Here is a 19,596-nt window from a genome sequence, read left to right as displayed (position 1 = left end):
AAAAACAATGCGCGTCTTGTAACTCTAATAATTAAAACAATATAAAAAAATGTATGTATATATTTTTTTTGTTTTAAACGTGTTTGTTTTCAAAAATAAAAGATATAGAAAAAAATACTTAAATACTTTTATTTTTTTAATGTGGGATTTGATATATAATAAATTTTTTTTTTTTTTTTTTTGATAAGTATGACGATTTTATAAATATCAAAAAAGAGAATACAAAGGAGACTAAGATAGAACCTAAGGAAAGAAAAATTAAAAAGAGAGAAACAAGTGAAAAGACAAAAACCACCAAAACAAAACTAATTACATAAATTATCCCAACTAAACACAAAATTTGCGAAAAAAAACTTTGGAAAAACCCTTGCTTAACTTAGTCCAATTAGATACATAATAGAATTTGGTGATTCATAAATGTAGAAACATAGAATATGATGATAATATTTTGATGTTATGATTTTTCAATAATTTATTATTTTGAACAAAAAAAAAAAATTTTAACGAGTAAACTTTTTTCCTTTGGCATCATAACATGTATAATTATGTTTGGGAAAATGTTATTAGAAATATGGAATAAATTAAAATAAATATCTTATGTATTATTAAAACCTATGATTGTATATATATATATATATATATATATATATTATATATATATATATATATATATTTTTTTTTTAAATTTTTTAAGTATTTTTTATATTTTATAAAAAAAAAATTCCCATTTTTTAAACCTGTTTTTAAAGTTTTTTCTGAAGTTTTCCCTTGTATTTTAAAAACCTATGATTGTGTTCACACATAATGAACAGGAAAAAGTATCACAAGTTCCATTTTTCTGTGGTTTATCAAAATTTGTAGTCTTAACACTTGACAGCAAATTCCTCCCCCTCCCCTCTCCCTTGTCCCCTCGCTTATCAATTGTGCCACCTTATAGTTCAATGAGAGGGAGTAGAAGTCTAAAACAGAAATGGAGAAGAAAGAGAGAAATTGGAGAGGTCACGTTCTGGTTCTACCCTTTCCTGTCCAAGGTCACATAAACCCAATGCTCCAATTCTCTAAACGACTCATCTCCAAAGGACTCAAAGTCACCTTAGCCACCACTCTCTTCATCACCAAATCCATGGATGCCCATACCCAAACCCAATCCAGCCCAGTCAAACTTGAGTCATTCTCTGATGGCTGCGATGAAGGTGGCATGGCAGAACCAGAAAGCTTCAAAGCCTATCTCGAACGCTTCAAAACCATTGGTTCCCGAAGCTTAGCCGAGCTCATCAAGAAGCATGACAGCTCGGGTGGGTACCCGATCAAGTGTCTTGTATATGACTCTGTCCTACCTTGGGCCCTTGATTTAGCAAAACGGCTTGGCTTAACAGGAGCCTCATTCTTCACTCAGTCTTGTGCTGTCGATGCCATCTTCTACTACGTGCACCAAGGGCTGCTGAATACACCCGTGCAAGGGCCTACAGTATCGATACCTGGACTACCACTACTAGGAATTCATGACTTGCCATCTCAAATCCTTGCTTGGGAGTTGGATCCAACTTCATTGGGTCTGGTTTTAAACCAATTCTCAAACATTGATAAAGCTGATTGGCTCCTTTTTAATACATTTGAAAAGCTGGAGGACGAGGTGGGTTCATATCAAATCACCCCTTTTATTGGATTATATTCCTTTTTTTTAATACTCCAAATTGATAACAATGGGTAGGTTGATATACGTAGGTAGTGAGTTGGATGGCAAAGCTATGGCCGATCAAGATCATAGGACCAACAGTACCATCAATGTACCTAGACAAGAGAATTGAAGACAACAAAGAGTATGGTCTCGATCTCTTTAAGCTGAATGGTGATACCTACGTCAAGTGGCTAAACACAAAGGAGATGGGGTCAGTAGTGTACGTGTCGTTCGGGAGCACAGTAATGCTTGGAGAAGACCAAATGCATGAAATAGCATGGGGCCTTGAGGGAAGCGACTACCACTACTTGTGGGTAGTAAGGGAATCAGAGGAGAGAAAGCTTCCTATTGATTTCATAGAGAAAATGTCGCATAAGGGGTTAGTGGTGACATGGTGTCCACAGTTGGAGGTGCTTGCGCACCAAGCTGTCGGTTGCTTTATGACTCATTGTGGATGGAATTCTACGCTTGAAGCATTGAGTTTGGGTGTGCCAATAGTGGGGATGCCAAACTCGTCAGACCAAACCACTAATGCCAAGTTCATTGAGAACATGTGGGGAGTTGGAATCAAAGCTAGGAGGGATGAGAAAGGGCTTGTAAGAAGGGAAGAAATAGAGCTATGTATAAAGGAAGTTATGCATGGAAAGAGAAGGCGAGATATTAAGAGGAATGCAAATAGATTGAAAGATTTGGCTAAAGAGGCTGTGAATGAAGGTGGAAGTTCAGACAAGAACATTGAAGAATTTGTAGCTAGACTTGTATGTTGAACGTCACATTGGAGATCTCAAAATAGATGTGTAACATGAAGTCCACATAATAAAGGCAACAAATTTATGGTGCTCCATGCACATTTGTTTTATTTAATTTTTATCTGGTTTTCTTGTATTAATTTTTACACAAGTAAGAAATGTTTCTCTCTTCTACTACTGGTACAAAGAATCAAAAAAATTTACTTTCATCTTCCTGTATCATACCACAAAAACTCACCTTGCATATAGTATATGGTATCAACGTATTGAGTCAAAACTAGAATTCGTAATTGAGATATTTACCCTTCTAGACGCGCCCTTCTTCAGCCGTATCAGCATCATCTTCATTTTGACTTGCCAATTTGACAAGGTCTTCAACAAGAATCTTTCCTTCTGTTGCAAGGAAATTGATGAAAGTTGTTATATTTTCATGGGAGCAAATAGAGATTGCATTTTTCTAGTGTGGATTACGACAGAATTTGAATTGAATATGTTTAATTTATGGGAATACTTGCATCAGGAAGGACAAAAAAGGAAGAACAAAAAAATTTGAAAATAAAAATGTTAGCACATGTTAGTTAGGATCTAGCGTGTTTGACTGGCCCCACCTTGGAGATAACATAACTCAAAACCAATCAGGTTAGATACTCCTGGCCATAACTGGACAAGAAATTTTCTGCCACTAATCATATTTTTTTCCAACTGCCCAAGAGTGACTAGATTGGATGGTTAGGATCCTTCAATCAGGTTTCTTTTAGTAGATTTCTTAGGTGAGACCAATCAATGAAATCAACAGTTTGGCCTAGGAATTTTTAACTCATCTAGTGAGAAAAAACAGGGAATTATTAGTTGAAAACAAAACTTAAAGATACTGACCACTATCTTTGGAAAGGTTGCTGATGAGTTCTTGGATACCCTCCTTGCCCAACGTGTCCTTCAGGTACATAGCTGCAGATGCTACCTCCTCAGGAGTCACTTTCCCATCATAATCCCTGCATACATAAGGCATATATTATCTATTTGACAGAATTTTTCTTTTGACGTGTATTCAACTGCCTTAAATTGAAACAAAAATTATATTGAAATAATAAATAAACCATTTTTTATAGGAAGTAAATGGCAATAATCATTTATAAATGAGATGTCAGGACATTCGATGCATATGTGGGAGGTTGGACCAGGAAAATCATCTAGTCAGATAATCTATCAATTGAAATTTTAAATTTTCCATTAGATTTTTTTTTTAATCCATTAATAATGTTTATTGATAACGTGAGAATGTATTTTTTTTAAATAAATTATAGTAATGCGATAATATAGTACATATAGTTTTTTTTTTCATTTAAGAAAGTGGTACATATTAAAGTACTTGTAGTCACGGATATTTTTCTCCTTTCCAATAAGCATATAGTTATTTTAGGTGTTAGGCTTTTAGATACTCATGCCCATGTGCAACGAAACATTACTAATCTTCATTTCCATAATTCATATGGTTGTTTATCATAGTTTAATGACTTATGAGTGTTTTTATGTATGTTTTATCATTTCCTACACTTTCAATGAAAACTTCTTCAACATTTCTATCGTTTCCTAAAATTACCATTGTTTCCTTAAATTTGCATTGATTTCCACACTGATCTAAATATTTCCATTTCCCAGATGTTCGAAATAGTCATCAAAATCGAAATTTAATACCTAGCACAGGTACCAATCTGGTGGCATATAGTTAAGCATACCAATTAATAGGTTAAGACTCTCTGTGGAGTGTTATTCCCACGTCATAGGTTCAAACCTCCTTGAACCCAGCTTCATTTGCTAACCACTAGCCCTCTACTGATCAAAAAACTAAATATATAAAAAAATTACTTACCTGTCGAGTAGCCGCCAACGGTCTCCAATTTTAGCATCCACGTCATCGATTTCCTTCTCAAGATTTTGGAGCATAGCATCAACCTAAAGAATGATTAAAAAAAAATTCAAAAATAATATTGCATTATAAAGTGCACACAAAATGTATCATGTATTCAACAAGGCAAACGATCAAGTGATTGCAAAAACAACAATCAGAGGAAGTAACTGGGTTTAAATAACTTTTGAGGTTCATTCGGCAATTCCTTACCCTGTCTATTAGAGCTGAAGAAACCTTGTTGTCTAAAGATTTTTCTTCAGCACCTTGGTCACCGTCCTCTCTGGCAGCCTTATATGCCTTCTTGGCATCTTCTTCACCTTCAGTACCCTCTTTCTCTACCATGCTATTATACAATCCAATCTGCAAAAACATTTCAACATTAAAAAAAAGAATTTCCAGCAGAATGTAAAGTATACATTTTGAAAGGAAGTAAAGTAGATGATAAAAATGTTAAATCATAGAACTTATATTAAGCATTCTCATTCTCCATGAAGAATATCTAGTCATCATTTTAGAAGTAAACAAAATTGTAATACAGTCAATACTGTCATGCCTAAGATTCTTGTAAAACACGATAAATTTAGGGGTGATAAGTGCAATTATCAAAAGGTTAAGGGGGCAACATGGAATTATGCTAAACCATAGGGGGTCAACGTGTAATTTACTCCAAAAAAAAAAAATGAAAATAAGAAAATATCTAAGGTGCACTGCTGATTGACCATCAGAATGGTCTCTACCACAACATGCAGTACAGATGGTCCGTATGTAAGAGATCTTCCACGTAGGATTCATCAAGTAGGAAATATGGGCTACACATGAACAACTATCTTCTTTGTAGACCATATTTACAGTACCATGCAGGTATTATATTCTATAGAAACAAAAAGTTTAAGACTCCAGATAGGAGAAAAATAGAAACTAGGGAATATGAAATATAAAAAGAAAGATACTTTTTGTAGAAGGAACAAATAAATGGTAAAATTGGTCAACAGTTTCGAAGCAAATAAAAAGAGTAATATTCATCTTCGCAGAATTGAGGTAATTTCTGAAAGTAAATGCAATTCATCAGGTCTTCATAATTTACAGAAAAATAGCTAACATGTCAATGATAGTTATAATCAAGGTATCAACTTACCTCCTTATTGACAAGCCTCAAAAACTCCTCACGTTCCCTACTGACTGACTGCAAGGAATATCAGAAAAATTAAATAAACTATGTAGGATTCAGAGCAGATAGCATCACTTGAAACGGATTAATAATTGATAACAGCTTCAAAAGAACAGCAATGTTAAAATTCAATGCTTACAGATGCTGATGCAAGAACAGCTAAGGCACGGCTGAGCTCACAAAGCTGCTCTTGTTTCTCAAATAATTTCGCTGTTGCTTGTTCTTGTGCTTCTCTCTCCATAGGATTAGTCATCTCTTTCAAAGCCACGTCATCTTGACCAAGCTCAGATTCCTTTATTCTAGCTTGCTCCACTTCCTCTTTCTCTTCCTCCTCCTATAATTGAGTGATTATAGTACATTATTTAAAATACCCAAAAAAGAAAGAAAAAGATGGTCTTACTTCTAGCACTTTTGGTGACTCCAGGTTCTAAGCTTAGGTACCACCAAGACAGTAGATAGATTAAAAAGAGAGGTGTGGTCCTAAGGTTATGTGCAACATGGTCCGAAACTGATGCATTTAAACCAATGAAAACATGTTTACAAATGAAGGAAAGAACAACCAATCCACTAGTGAGACTCATCAAATGGCCCATACATTGGGTAAGATGAACTAAGGGCACAATTTATTTTTTCATACCTTGATAAGTTCTTCTTGCATCTCTAGGAATTCCAATTTTCTCCTTCTTTCTGAAACAGAATCTTCAGATGGCAAAGTTGTCACACCAACAGTATCCACAACCTCATCTGGCAGCGAGGACAGTGTAGCTTGAACAGCCTCTTCCGGTCTAACCTTTCCAGACACGTTGAAGGCTCTGAAGATGGTGTCACACAAGAAAGAGATAAGTTAGATGTGTAAGAGAATGTTCAAGTGCATATGAATAGATGAGGCCTTAATTACCTGGAAAGTATCAGAAGAGAAGATGGCACAGAATGGTTAAGAGACAAATCCAACCAATCGCGAAGCTGCAGAGAGAAATTGCCATTAAAAAGAATCAGAGTCACAAACAAAGCGCTTCATTTTTCTTTTGATCATTGAGAAATTTTATTGGGAACTTTAAACAATGAAAGTTGAAACCTATTTTTTTCTTTTTCTTTTTTACTTTTTTCAGATGATGAGTAACAAACTAAAAGATAAGAGAAATAATAGCAAGGCTCAGTAAATAGAATTTTCTACGTACGTCCTCTATTGAAATAACATCTAGTCTACACACAAATGACATATGTTGTGACTTCTAAATCGCTTCCAACAAAGCTAGTAGTTTCATTTCATTAGAATTAAAAGACCCTGTATTGCCGGGTGGTTCTGATTCCTCATTTGACGGCTTATGCTTGATGTTCCAAACCTTGATCCTACCAAGTTTGGGTGATCCGATCATATCCTTCTCCCTCTTTTTCTCTTTCTCTCCTTTCAACTAAGAAGCCATACCGCAGCACTTCCTCTTGAAGAAGATACCTTTGTTGTCTGCACATGATTCTCCTCTATGCCTCGATAGCTTTGACCAAACTGAGAAAATTCGAAGTAGGGAATGACAATCTCAAACAATTTTCATTATGGAACAAATGACACAAAATCCAATCCCTCTTGCTGTCATTAGGTGCCATTTGGCTACTCAAACTTCTAATGCGTTTTCCTTTATCCAATTGATATCGCATACATTATGTTCCATCCTTTCATGTGACTTTTAGTCAAGGGAAACACTAACAATAGAAACTTCCCTTTTCCTTTCAATTTTTTACCCATACACAGTCAAATCCAACTCATCACCATTAGTAGAATACCTACCAACTGTGGCCAAGTCCTGTGTTTCAACCATAGGATACATGGTGAGATCCAAAGCATATCTCAAGGAAAAATACAATCAAGGAGAAAGCAGACAACCCCATTGCGACAAGATAATTACATGGTTTAAATAGATCCTTCAATGCTTCTAAATGGGCTTCCTAGGTGCTCCCACTAACTTGAATTAAGCAAAATGAAACCAAAGATACAAAACAAAGGTGATTTTCCTTGAGCATTTCACTTTGACAATAAACCCCCCCTCCTCAAAAAAACAAACAAAAGTAAACAAAATTGTTGAGTATAAAAAAAAAGAATCGGGCTAAAATTAGGGAAGGAAACAATCCCAGGAAGTTGTATAGAGAGTCATATTGTAATGGAGAAGTGAAACTTTAAACATGTTCCAACTTCCAAGACACACACTGTAGATGAATAAGCTGTATGATGCATAGGGGAAATCATTAACCAGGGGAAGTCTATAATGAGAAAAACAAACATACATATAAACCAATACATTGATAAAGAAAAGAGGGAATGAGAATCAGAGTTGCATATTACTAATTAACATCATGTAGGGATGGAGGAACAAAAATATTAAAATTTGAGTTTTAGAGCAGTGAAACGAGAGAATTTTATTCCACAATATATACATGTTAAAATCTCTATCGATTATCATTATCGGCAGCAGCTGGAACAACAAGCTCAAAAAAAAAAAAAAAAAAAACATTTCCTAAGATATTATATATTCAACTAGAAAACTAGTACAAAAATACGAAAGGTTTTCAATGTGAATACTACAGAAAGTACCACTATATCCACAATTAAGTTATTCATAGTTACCAATGCATAACTGTGAAACACTGCAACGTGGAAATTATTTTTACAAAGTCCTTGATTTGTCAAAAAAATACAGTTAAATAAAGGTTGAGTTGAACAAGAACCTGCTGCCGCATTTCCTCAACTGAAAGTAATCCAAGTAAGCCTCGATCCCTACAATCTTCACGAAGTTCAGCTTCTGAAAGGGACTCCACACCCTCTGCTTGGATCATTTTATCATCATTCTTGATCCTAACCAAAACCAAGCAAATTATCACCTTGTAATGAACTATAAGTAATCTAGTTTGATGTGGCATTTCAGTTGATATAGAATAAAAAATGACAAGATAGAAATTAACATTAAAGAATAATCACAAGTAGTGACCAATTGTGAAATTATTTATGTGAAGAAAGGAGAAATGTTGAACAATGCAGATATAGCTCAAGAAAGAGTTGAATGGAGAAATAGGATTCATGTTGGCCACCCCAATATTTTGGTCAAACAAGCAATAAGGAGCAAGAGGAGAAATATTGAATTGATCATACATATGAAAATTTCAGGCAATTACTGACCCATTGCCTATTTCTCCACTTGGCTTCTTTGAAAAAATCATAACACCAAACTGGTAGTTTTGGATTGAAGTTCACATCAAAAGTCTAATCACCCAGCCCATTCTAACTTATGCCTTGAAGTATGTAAAACAATATTAATCGTTAAACAACTCTAACCAAGCATGGCTTCAACCATGCAATTACATGGTCAAGTTTACCAATTGATTCCAATGAGAGGCCACCCAATGGCCACACTTATGAGGGATGGACAGATCAAAGTTGAAGGATGCCAAGAATTAGGCAAAATAAAGAAGCAACCGCATGCCCATCCGGACATCATGATGAGAAATTTGTAGCAAAATTAAAGATAGCTGATCATTATGTATCATGATCAATCCCAACATCTCTCCTTGACAAACATGGTGTATCATGATCATTATGATTGTTTATATCACAACTCAGGCAGATGAATTTCCAAATTTGAAGGTCATAGAAGTCATTTACTAAGATTGCACACGACATAACTTACCATCGGAGTCTTTTTCGAAGCATGTAACGTAAATAAGCATCTGTTCCATACGGACTGATTCCCATATATTTGCACATATTTACTAATCGAGGCCTGAAAGCAACAAGTGGATTACAATGAATGCAAGCAATTGCATCAATAAACTAAAGAAAACTCAAATACAAATTGAAAAGCATGGATATACAAAAAATCACAATAATGCTAACCTGCTGATATTGTCCAGAGTAAGCTCGTCATTGAACAACTTTGCAAAGCCTAAAATTTCCTCATTAGAAACACGGGCACCAGTCCTAACCTATTTAAAGATACTAGTGCACACTTAGTTTTATGATTAAAAAATTAATATTGAATAGAAAAATCAATCCCAAAGAGGAAGAGGGATTGGTGAAGCAATATACCTTGTTCAAAAATTCATCTAAATCTTCTGCCGTCTTCTTAGTTTCTCCACTACGTGAGTTTTGAACTTCCTTTGCCATTTCTTTGACTGTGTCCTGTAGAAACTTCGCATACTCTATTCTTGCATTAAGCCTTCTTTTCAATGCTTCCTACAAGTTGAATGTGAGTGTGAGACCAAATGTTCTATTGAAGAAAGGGGACTCTAGAAGAGCCTAATGAGACATAAAACATACATACGCATATAGTGTGACACAAATGCTCTACTGAAAGAAGGGAACTCAACAAGAGTCTAAGGAGACAAAAACATATGTACATATGTATGGATATGTAAATATATGATATATGTTATCTCCATGATAAGAAGATGCGAGGAAGCAGCTCATCATGCCTCAGCCATATATGTGCAAAGGCACCCAAGAGGCACTGAAACCCACTATTTGATGGTCCTACCAAGGTGAATATATAGGACAAAAACCAACTTGACCCTATGATTCCAACCATTTAATCTTATTCTTTTGGGGCAAAAATAAATACAGTTAATGGTCCATAAAATTGGATAAATTTGGGAGGCCAAATTCATCCAAATTAGCTTTTTATTTTTATATGATGATTTCCAATCTCCAGGATGAGAGGAATCCTCCCGTGTGTATAGCAGAGGTATAGGATGAGCTTCAATCCATCCTCTTTCCCAGACTAAGTTGTCATCGGATCTAAATTACTAAAAAGGAAAGATGAATAGATTGTAAACAAGCATATGCATAGACATGTTTGCCTGAGGCTCATATTTCATTTTGTTCCTGAGACAATCTTTGTGGCCTGGCCTAGTAAATATGAATTATAACTCTATAAGCTAGCCTAATTTCAGTGCTGCAAAGTTCAATATGAAAATACTCAGATCATGACAACTATAGGGATCAATACCTGCTCTTTCATCTTGTCCTGGAATGTTGATGGCAACATGTTGGGAAATAATTTCAAGAATACCGGCAGCAAGAACTCCATGAATGGAACTATGATAAAAACTGCAAAAGGAACTAGCCTGAAAATATCTGCAGTGGTACGCGTAAGTTGTTGTCTTTCCCTCCTAGAGAGACTCTTTCCACTAGCAAGTTTTAAAAGTAATCTCGAGCTAATCCTGACATCAGCCCAAAGTAGTTTTGTACCCAACCAATAATGTTGCATGGTTGCTATAAATTCATCCTTCCAATGACGTAACTTCTTGGCCCAATCCTCTCTAGAACAAGGCAGTACAAATAAAATAAATAATTGGACATAAACTAGTTTATTTTGGTATCAAACAAAATGAGAAATAAAAGTGTTCTTACCTGCTCATAGAAGCTACGGCTCTAAGAGCTGGACCAATACCCAAAAAAATAGCCCATACTCTTTGGATGATAGACTTAGCACTCTTCTGAGACTCTTGTACTTGTTTAGCTTTCGCTTTAGCCTTCACGGTACTCAATCCTTCAACGGCCTGATCACATTCCTCTGGGGATGCCTCCTTTATCTGTTTGTGTACCTGTTCCTCATCTCCTTCATCCCCCTTACCAGATTCAGGTTGACCATCTTTGATCGTAGAAACGTTATGTATGGATTGTGACATCCATCTGAATCCCAATGGAGACATAAAATCCGACTTTCCATTTCCATAATACAACCTTGAAATTCCACCAGAATTCTTACACTTCAAGAATCGTTTGGATGAAAAACTTAACAAATCCTCTTTACCTAATGAGGCCACATCCTTCTCCCTTCTCCGACCAACATGAGTAGAAGGACGTTCTTCAACCAAAGCCAAATCTACAAAATCTAGACAATGGGTCGATTGACCATGCCCAAAACTCGAAAAACTTTGAATTGAGCGATTTAGCACATTTAGGTGATCGAAGAGGAATCTCTTCCTTCTAAAAATCGCTCTAGAAGCCATTATTAAAACTTTCTCCTCTACCGGATTAATACAATCATATCCTTGGTAAGTACAACATTCATGGAATTAGCAATCAAACCTACATCATAGAATAGAACAAAAATTATTTAGTTTTCCTATAATACAAAATTCGTGTTTTATTAAATGCGCATTTCTTCATCATCCATGTATGATGATGAAGAAATCATACCAAACATCTACATTAAAACTAAAAAAGTTTGATTATCAACAACAACAAAAAAAAAAAATTACCCAAAATAATTAAAGATACCTATCATAACACATGTTTCCATCAGTTCGTAAGTTTCATTTCAACTCATTTTTTTTTAAAATTCAGCGATCTAGCAAAGAAAAGATAATAATAATAAAAAATAAAAAATAAAAAGTAACAAAAATAAAAATTATGAGCAATCTTGTAAAGTTCATGGTATTAAACATGGACAAACATTCAAAAAAATTATGTAGTATACCGGACACATGAATAGACTCAAAATGTACAGAGCGGCACTTGTGTTTTTTGGGATTCACCGATACAACGAAGAGTCGGATTCCATGTGATCAAAAATCAAAGAATCCAAAGTCCCCAACCTATTGAAAACTTAGAAAACAAACACACATAACGCAATCTTGGATTCAATTTGTTCTTTTGGAGATTTCAACAAATAGGTTGGATGCATCAACAATTATAGGGTTTTTATTTAGGTTTGTAACAGTTTGTGTGTGAGAGAAAAGAAGAAGAAGATGAACATGATGAAGCGAACTGAATCTCTGAAATTATTTACTAATTCAAGGCACGTACCTTCCTTGAGTGCTTGTAAGAGAGAGAGAGATTGTATGCGTATTGATGTCTCGAAGATATGAGACGAGGAGGGTAGTTTTGGACTTAGCTGACAAAAAAAAAAAAAAAACGTTGATTTAGACATATTGGGGATCAGTTGAGAAACCCAAAATGTACGACTTTGATGAGATATTTACAAAATGGCAATAATACCCTCATCTTCAACTTTTTAGTAGTCGAAAGTAACAAGTCGAACATGTATTAATTGAATCCAAAATTCGAAGAATTTGGAGAAAATGGATTTTAGAGTAAGAAAATCACTTGTGCTGGATTAGTGGTTGGAAATGAGGATATTTAGGACATTTCAAGGTTCATCAGAGACAGTTAAAAAAAATAAAGGATATTCCTCAAATATTCACTAAAACATGGGAGGTATGTCTAAATCAACTCAAATAAAAAAATTCAGGATCTTGAACGGACACCGCCAGACTTCACGAAGTAGTGTGCCACGTGGCATTTTGGAGGACACGCCTTAATTCGGACTTATAGCGAACCATTGCACTTGAATAACCCTCTTTAACCCCAAATCAACAGCTGAGATGAGAGGATGGGCCCTAGAGATCAGAGTTAATAAAAAACTAGGACAGCTGCACGTTTTATTCGCATCTCAGCCCTGTATTTGAGGCCTAGCATTAAGCGTTGTTTATTGTTAATTTGTCATTTTTTTATTCGTTTGTTTATGTTTAGAGAGTTTCTATTACCACACCAATTTTTACTAAACAACTTTTTGATAATATTATATAAGAATTGGTGTGCCAATAGTAGCTTTCTTATTTTATCTTCAAAATTTTTATCTCTTTTTAAATTTCTGCATTCAATACCATGGTTTTTAAACTCGTTCGAGACCGAGACGTATCGCCCGAGTTAACTCGGTATTAGAGCTGAACGAGACCAACTCACAAAGTGATTTTTTTGACCGAGTTTTACAACTCATGTACAAATTTTCGAGTTATCTCGTGAAACGTCTCAAACGTATCGAAAAACTCGTCCGAGATGACTCGGTATCGGAGCTGAACGAGACGAGACGCGATACCGAGTTTAAAAACCATGTTCAATACACGTGGACCAATAAAAATTTGTTGTTTTAAAATTTATGAACCAAAACCAATGGCATGACACTGCATGTATTAGAAAAACAAGAATGATTGGTTAGGGGAGAGAATTTTGGGCAAATTTGCATATTGGGATTTGAACAAAGATTTGTTGTTTCAAAATTTATACGATAAGCTAACGAACCAATGGCTTAACGCCGCGTGTATATTAACAAAACAAGAATGATTGATTGGTGGAGAGAAAATTCCGACGATTTATGTGCTCAACTGATAAACCCTAAATTTATCAGTTTAGCACATAAATTTCAAAGCAGTGAATATCTGTTCTTGGATTTCTACATAATACCTCTTTTAGATCCTCCGAGCCTTGAGTTAGTTCGTACTCGATTTCGCTCTTACTTAATCCTAGATTCTCCAAAAATTTCTTTTATTTCCTAAAATAAATATTTTTCAAAATATTTATAATTTTATCTTTTAGTCTAAGAATAAAAAGTATCTTTTATATTTTAAAAATATAAATGTTAACTTTCAAAAATAAAGATCTACAAACTAAGCATTTTACATCTTTAAGAGAGAAAAAAAAAAAAAAAAAAACCACTGATTTATAATTTTTGGTACCGAAAAGATAAATTTTTTTCTCCCAAACTAAAGCAAGGTTTGTAACACCAAAAGACCCTCAAAAGTAAAATCTAACAATCTCCTACTCAGTCCACATAACAGATAATCTATTAAAACGAAATAGACCTTTAAAATTATCATGTTGAATATAACGAGCGTAAAAACGTTACACACGCTAAGATTTTCATCCCATAAAGAATGTATCATGAAAGCACAAGCCATCATCCAGACTAGAAGATCATAACCATCAAGCTATATTTATATATCACATATTCACATTCTATTAAACACATCATCAGTGAAATTAAAAGTTCAAAGTTTATCCTAATTTCACAGAATTATTTTATCTCATCGAAGATCATCTAAAGACCGAACCCTCCTTACTTCTAGTAGAGACAAATCCAGGAAACTTAAAACACACAACAAAAACTAAAAGTATTTCTGTAGCAGAAAATCATTCCCGAACAACTTTAACTACCTGTTTCCCAATGTTGCGGCCTTCGAAGAGTCCAATGAGAGCCTTGGGTGCATTTTCAAGGCCTTCCGTTGTATCCTCCACATATTTTATCTTCTCTTCCTTGATGTACTGATGTACCAACTCTAGGAACTTGGGATAGACATGATAGTGTTCTAAGACCGAGAATCCTTCCATGCGGACACGCTTTGCCAGGAGGCAGAGCAAGTTGTGTACCCCCTCGGGCTGGTCAAGGTTGTATTGGGAAATCATCCCACAAACAGCAATTCGACCATGGACTCTCATGTTGAGCAGGACAGCATCGAGCATCTTACCACCCACGTTCTCGAAGTATATATCAATGCCTTCGGGAAAGTACCTAACACATTGGACAAACGTGACAATTTATTTCTTCTTTTGATCGTACATCATTTTAAGAACAAGGGGTTGGGGTTATTTAGAAATTTCTTGGTTAGGACAAAGGTTTAAGTTGTATAAATAGGGGGGGTGATATATTTCAGCAATATAATTAAGAAAAATGTGTAAATTGGATGTCAAATTTGCAAGCAAAAGGGTATGGGCATCTTTTGGACAAGCGTAAATATAAAGGGTCAACTAGTTATTATTCGAAGGATGATGCAACCCTCTACGATTTTCAAAGGAAAATTATGGCACTCTTTGATAAGATTCAAAGTGTCATCTAAAATTAATTCTCTGTGTCTTAAATTAATTCTCTCGGGCAAGTATAGATACTGACCTTCTCAAAGCTGCATCCAAGTCATGTTCTTTATAGTTGAAAGCCTCATTAAAACCGAACTTTTTCTTCAGTAGATCAACCTTAATTTTCAAGGAAAAAAAGAAAGAAAGAAGGTCATTAGAGATACCATCATGATTCATGATTACTAGCAATCTGTCTATGACATGGATACTCTTTGTTGCGCTCGATTAGATTATTGGAATAGCAAACTGGATTGTTGAAATGGACTTGTGTGTCTATCTGTGTGTCCATCACAAACAAATAGGTGACCTAACGATTACCACCCAACTTGACATATGCAATTAATGATTTTCTTAAGATCGATCTGCCTTGAAGGGATTGAGTGAATATTATATATATTATAGCAATCATGCTTGGAGTATAAATGAAAGGAATGGAACGAAGTGCGCTTCAGGAGACATAGGTATTGAAATCTAAAAACTAGTAGGTTCGCAATTTTGAAAGAATTCCTACCAAGACGACGGCATGTGTCATTTGGCCTATTTGATTTTAAAGATCATACACTAAAGCAAGAGAAATATGAACATGGATTGATCCGCATATTTTATTTTTCTAGAAACCGGTTTGGCATCTTTTTACAAAAGTTCTGTTCTTCCTTTATTTTTTTATTTATTTTTATATAGTTTCCAATCCATAAGTTGATTTTATAATAAATAGAGTAAAATGTTTCTCATTTCCTTGACGGGAGCTACCAAATGGTCAATCCCACAGCCTTCTTATATATATATATAAGAATTAAAACATTAACGAGTGGGAGATGCTACCTTTTCTTTGGATCCAGCGCTACCAACCACATAGCAACCCATCAACTTGGCAAACTGTCCAACAAGCTGGCCAACCGCACCAGAGGCAGCAGACACGAACACATATTCTCCTTTCTTAGGAGAGCAAACATCATAAAAACCAACGTAAGCAGTCAATCCAGGCATACCTATAAAAAAAAATTCACGTATTAAAGTTACTGAAGCATTACAAATCTTAACAAGATAACTTCGAAAGAGGAATTCCTATTAAAGTAATTGCTGTTCTCTGATTAATATACTTGCATGAAATCCAAACAGCATTCATTGGGTCGAAAATCATGATGGAATTAAAGACTCCAAATATGAAAAATGTCTCAAGACAGAGGCATATTTGTAATCTTGGACAATAATACAAAACAGGATGAAGTAGTATCCGATCCCCCTTAATTGTTCCTATCCAAATAAAAAGGTTCTTTTGCACATAAAGACGTATATTCTCCTTCATAAAAACAACATTATTAATTTATATATTTTAATACCCATAATATGTAATGTTCATGAATTGAATCGAAAAGGCTTACCGAGTATTCCTGTGTAGTAAGAAAGAGGTACATCCGTGTTCTTTATTTTAAACGGGTTCGTATCTGGGTCCGTTATGAGGCTGTAATCTTCCCATCCTGTCATCCCCCACACCAAATCACCCTTCTTGAACTCTGGATGTCCAGAATCTATAACTTCAGCTACACCGTATCCGATTATTGGCTGCGCATTTTTGACATGATAAGTCACAAATGCAATCCTAAGACTCAGAGCAAGACCCATAAGTAGAAAATCAACTCAGATGTTCAAAGTTGATTTTTAAGTAGTTTTCAAGTCAAATTTCGATATGTAGAATATTAATTCAATGTTTATGCGGTTCTTTTAAGTTTAACTGTAATCTTTTGAAGGCCTTTTAAGTACTCGGTAAATTTTCTTTGAAAATATATACCAAATTAGCCGGTACATAATATATCCCAACACGCCTGAAATAACTAAAATACCAAGCAATCTTATTTGTTGAAATAAACCAATAACCTGCTAGGCTGCAATCATGTTGAACCCCACATGTACCAACAAATAGATAATGTTAACCCCATACATAAAAATAATGTTCAAACCCCATGCATTGATTTCTAACATTGGTTTTGTAAGTGACTCACGACCATAGATAGAAATTTCATGAATTATTGCATATAATTATATGTGATTTCTTCATTTTTTTTCTACGTAAAATGTGTTGGTAGGTTGAGTTTTTTTTTTTTTTGTTTTTTTGGGGTGGGGGTATCTTGTAGCTGGGGGAGTTTTTTTTTTTTTTTTCTCGATTTGGGCATCCTTACAACTTTTAGGGGTATTTTCATTATTAAAAAAAAAAAAGTGTGTTGTGCCCTAAGATGCCGTATATATATATTCCAAGTTCAGAAACCCTAAAAATTGTATTGTATTTTTGCAGTTTTCATCCATAAAGAATTATCATCGTCACCCGTGGACGTAGGCAATTTTGCCGAATCACGTAGATCTCTTGTGTTCTTTATTTCATCTGTTTTAATCTTCGTAGTTTATCAATCTTGATAGGTCAAAGGGAGCTTTTCCACAACAAAATGTGTTATATGGCAAAATTTTGATCTTATCAAACTTTTAACATTTTTAAGGGTAAAAATTGTCCTTTTTACCACAAATGGCCATGTCTCACTTCATATTCGTAAGCGTAAGAAGAGCCAAAGAGATAAATTTGTCTCTTAGTTTGCTTATCTATACATATATAATGTTAAAAATTCTAAATTATACAGGAACAAATACATATAACTATCTAAATTTATAAATTGAAAAGATATAAACAACCATTACAAAATATAATATACACTTCATATTAAATATTTTAAAAAAATAAAAAGTATTGTTATATCAAACTTAAATGAATTAATCAAATTCTAACTAGGAAGTATTTCTTCTCGAAAAGCATCCAAACATATAAATGTTCGTTCGGTGATGCTAGAAGATTGAAAACCAAGAACTCGAACAAATCAAAAACCGAATCAATTTGCTTCTACTTATTCATGGTCATGGTTTCAAATCTCGTCCGACACCGAGATGACTTGCCCAATATCGATGATAAACATGAATCACACCACACGTTGTCTCGTGTTACAGTCGAGTTGACTCGGTTAATATTTTGAAAATCTTAGATAAATAGGTAAAGTTAGGCCGAGCCAACTGGGATTTTGTACTTTTTGATTAAAATAATTAAAGTTTTATAATTTAGTCTAACAAAAAATATGATCTTCTCCCTAAATATCTAGGGGTGCAACTTGGTTCGGTTTGAGGTTAAATTGGAACCGAACTAACATAGGCCGGTTCCACTAAATAAGAACTAGAACCAAACCAAATTCCATTGGAACTAAACCAATCCAAACAGAATTAAAGTCAGTTTGGCTTAGTTCGGTTCTATGGACTGCCAATATTCTATAAATTGTAAGTAATATTTTTTAATGAAAAAATAAACATAAAATTTCATACAATAGATCACAAATCTATCCATAAAAATTCATTAGTTTATTCATAAAGATCACTAATCTATGTCCTAACTCCTCGAAAAATTCATAATAATTATTATATACATATATATTTATTTATTACATAGGGGTTCGGTTCTATACAAGCTTGATTCGAGAACCAATCAAAATTGATCGGTTCTTCATTTTCGTAACCCGGAACTGAACCGCAACTTGTTCCAAACCGAACCGAACCACCCCAAAACTATCGGTTTGGTTTGGTTCTCAGTTTGAACCGGACCAAGTTGCACCCCTGTAAATATCTACTAATCTATCTTATTTTAAAAAAATCACTTTTTTTTGTATATAAATATATTTATTGGTAAATAATTGTAAACTGAGTTCAATGGTTTACCCATCCGAGACAAATCAGTCTCGTCCATGAACGAGACGAAACATTAAACCGAGATTTGAAACCATGATCACGGTTCAGTGTAGTTTAGCTTCAAACAACTCGGCCTCGTCCATGAACGAGAGAGAGAGAGAGCTTACAGAGCCAGGTGTGAAGGAAGGGACGAAGCTAAAGCGGTCTGGTTTCTTCATTCGAGATCTCATGTAAGGATCGCAAGATAAGTAGAGATTTTTCACTAGAACTGCCTTCGATCCCTCTGGAATCTTCAACCTTATAGTTTGGGTTCTCAAAACCATGTCATTCTCTTTGGGAAAACCAGTGACATAATCTCGTAGAACGATCTGTCTGTTATTTGCTTCTTCTCCAGTCGCCATTTCTCTCTGCAATTCGAAATTCTCTCAGGATCGCTAAAATTTACTATTAGTGTTGCAGTTCTCTCTACTAACATTTGCTGTACTTATTTATAAACGAAAGCCTTCGAGAAAACACGGCAATTTACGAGAAGATTGAGGAATCAGGATGGGGAAATTACTAAAAGAGCCTTCTGTTGGATGACACGTGGAAAATTGATTATTTTGAAAAGTGAGATTCTATTTGAACGCCGACTTTTATTTATAACACACTAATTCTTTATAAATTTGAGAGATTTACAAAAGCTCCATTAATTTTTCA

The 19,596-nt window shown here is 34.7% G+C and overlaps 3 protein-coding genes across 3 annotated transcripts; 1 reads left to right on the top strand and 2 right to left on the bottom strand.

Moving 5' to 3' along the window:
• Positions 1-877: 877 nt before the first annotated feature.
• Positions 878-2,542, top strand: LOC147403215 (mogroside I-E synthase-like). Its single transcript, XM_086438709.1, has 2 exons — positions 878-1,633; positions 1,726-2,542. The coding sequence occupies exons 1-2, from the start codon at positions 971-973 to the stop codon at positions 2,443-2,445; spliced, it is 1,383 nt and encodes a 460-aa protein (XP_086294835.1). The 5' UTR covers positions 878-970; the 3' UTR covers positions 2,446-2,542.
• LOC147403214 (uncharacterized) lies at positions 2,496-12,457 on the bottom strand. The gene is made up of 15 exons (XM_086438708.1): positions 12,301-12,457; positions 10,900-11,580; positions 10,496-10,808; positions 9,577-9,723; positions 9,385-9,473; positions 9,179-9,271; positions 8,223-8,349; positions 6,403-6,467; positions 6,142-6,316; positions 5,644-5,838; positions 5,472-5,519; positions 4,547-4,696; positions 4,298-4,380; positions 3,304-3,419; positions 2,496-2,820 (listed from the first exon to the last, which is right to left on the bottom strand). Exons 2-15 carry the CDS (start codon positions 11,499-11,501, stop codon positions 2,735-2,737), a joined length of 2,289 nt encoding a protein of 762 aa, XP_086294834.1. The 5' UTR covers positions 11,502-11,580; positions 12,301-12,457; the 3' UTR covers positions 2,496-2,734.
• A 1,793-nt stretch (positions 12,458-14,250) lies between these two features.
• Positions 14,251-19,366, bottom strand: LOC147403213 (2-alkenal reductase (NADP(+)-dependent)-like). The gene is made up of 5 exons (XM_086438707.1): positions 19,065-19,366; positions 16,566-16,746; positions 16,006-16,172; positions 15,221-15,300; positions 14,251-14,842 (listed from the first exon to the last, which is right to left on the bottom strand). Exons 1-5 carry the CDS (start codon positions 19,296-19,298, stop codon positions 14,464-14,466), a joined length of 1,041 nt encoding a protein of 346 aa, XP_086294833.1. The 5' UTR covers positions 19,299-19,366; the 3' UTR covers positions 14,251-14,463.
• Between the last annotated feature and the right edge of the window lie 230 nt (positions 19,367-19,596).

This window comes from Akebia trifoliata, chromosome 4 (assembly GCF_017979445.1).
Source record: "Akebia trifoliata isolate Shusen 1 chromosome 4, ASM1797944v1, whole genome shotgun sequence".
Lineage (NCBI taxonomy): Eukaryota > Viridiplantae > Streptophyta > Magnoliopsida > Ranunculales > Lardizabalaceae > Akebia > Akebia trifoliata.
The sequence above is the reverse complement of the archived record's forward strand: the minus strand, read 5'-3'. Positions and strand labels throughout refer to the sequence as shown.

What these genes read in the sequence shown, in the direction of transcription:
- LOC147403215 (XM_086438709.1), top strand. Translation starts at nt 971, where the DNA reads ATGGAGAAGAAAGAGAGAAATTGGAGAGGTCACGTTCTGGTTCTACCC. An exon ending in TTGAAAAGCTGGAGGACGAG is followed by an intron (nt 1,634 to 1,725) that starts GTGGGTTCATAT and finishes TGATATACGTAG; the next exon opens with GTAGTGAGTTGGATGGCAAA.
- LOC147403214 (XM_086438708.1), bottom strand. Translation starts at nt 11,501, where the DNA reads ATGGCTTCTAGAGCGATTTTTAGAAGGAAGAGATTCCTCTTCGATCAC. An exon ending in CTTCGAAAAAGACTCCGATG is followed by an intron (nt 8,350 to 9,178) that starts GTAAGTTATGTC and finishes GGTTTTGGTTAG; the next exon opens with GATCAAGAATGATGATAAAA. An exon ending in CTGTTCTTGCATCAGCATCT is followed by an intron (nt 5,520 to 5,643) that starts GTAAGCATTGAA and finishes TATTCCTTGCAG; the next exon opens with TCAGTCAGTAGGGAACGTGA.
- LOC147403213 (XM_086438707.1), bottom strand. Translation starts at nt 19,298, where the DNA reads ATGGCGACTGGAGAAGAAGCAAATAACAGACAGATCGTTCTACGAGAT. An exon ending in CTTCCTTCACACCTGGCTCT is followed by an intron (nt 16,747 to 19,064) that starts GTAAGCTCTCTC and finishes AAAAATGCGCAG; the next exon opens with CCAATAATCGGATACGGTGT. An exon ending in GCGCTGGATCCAAAGAAAAG is followed by an intron (nt 15,301 to 16,005) that starts GTAGCATCTCCC and finishes TTGAAAATTAAG; the next exon opens with GTTGATCTACTGAAGAAAAA.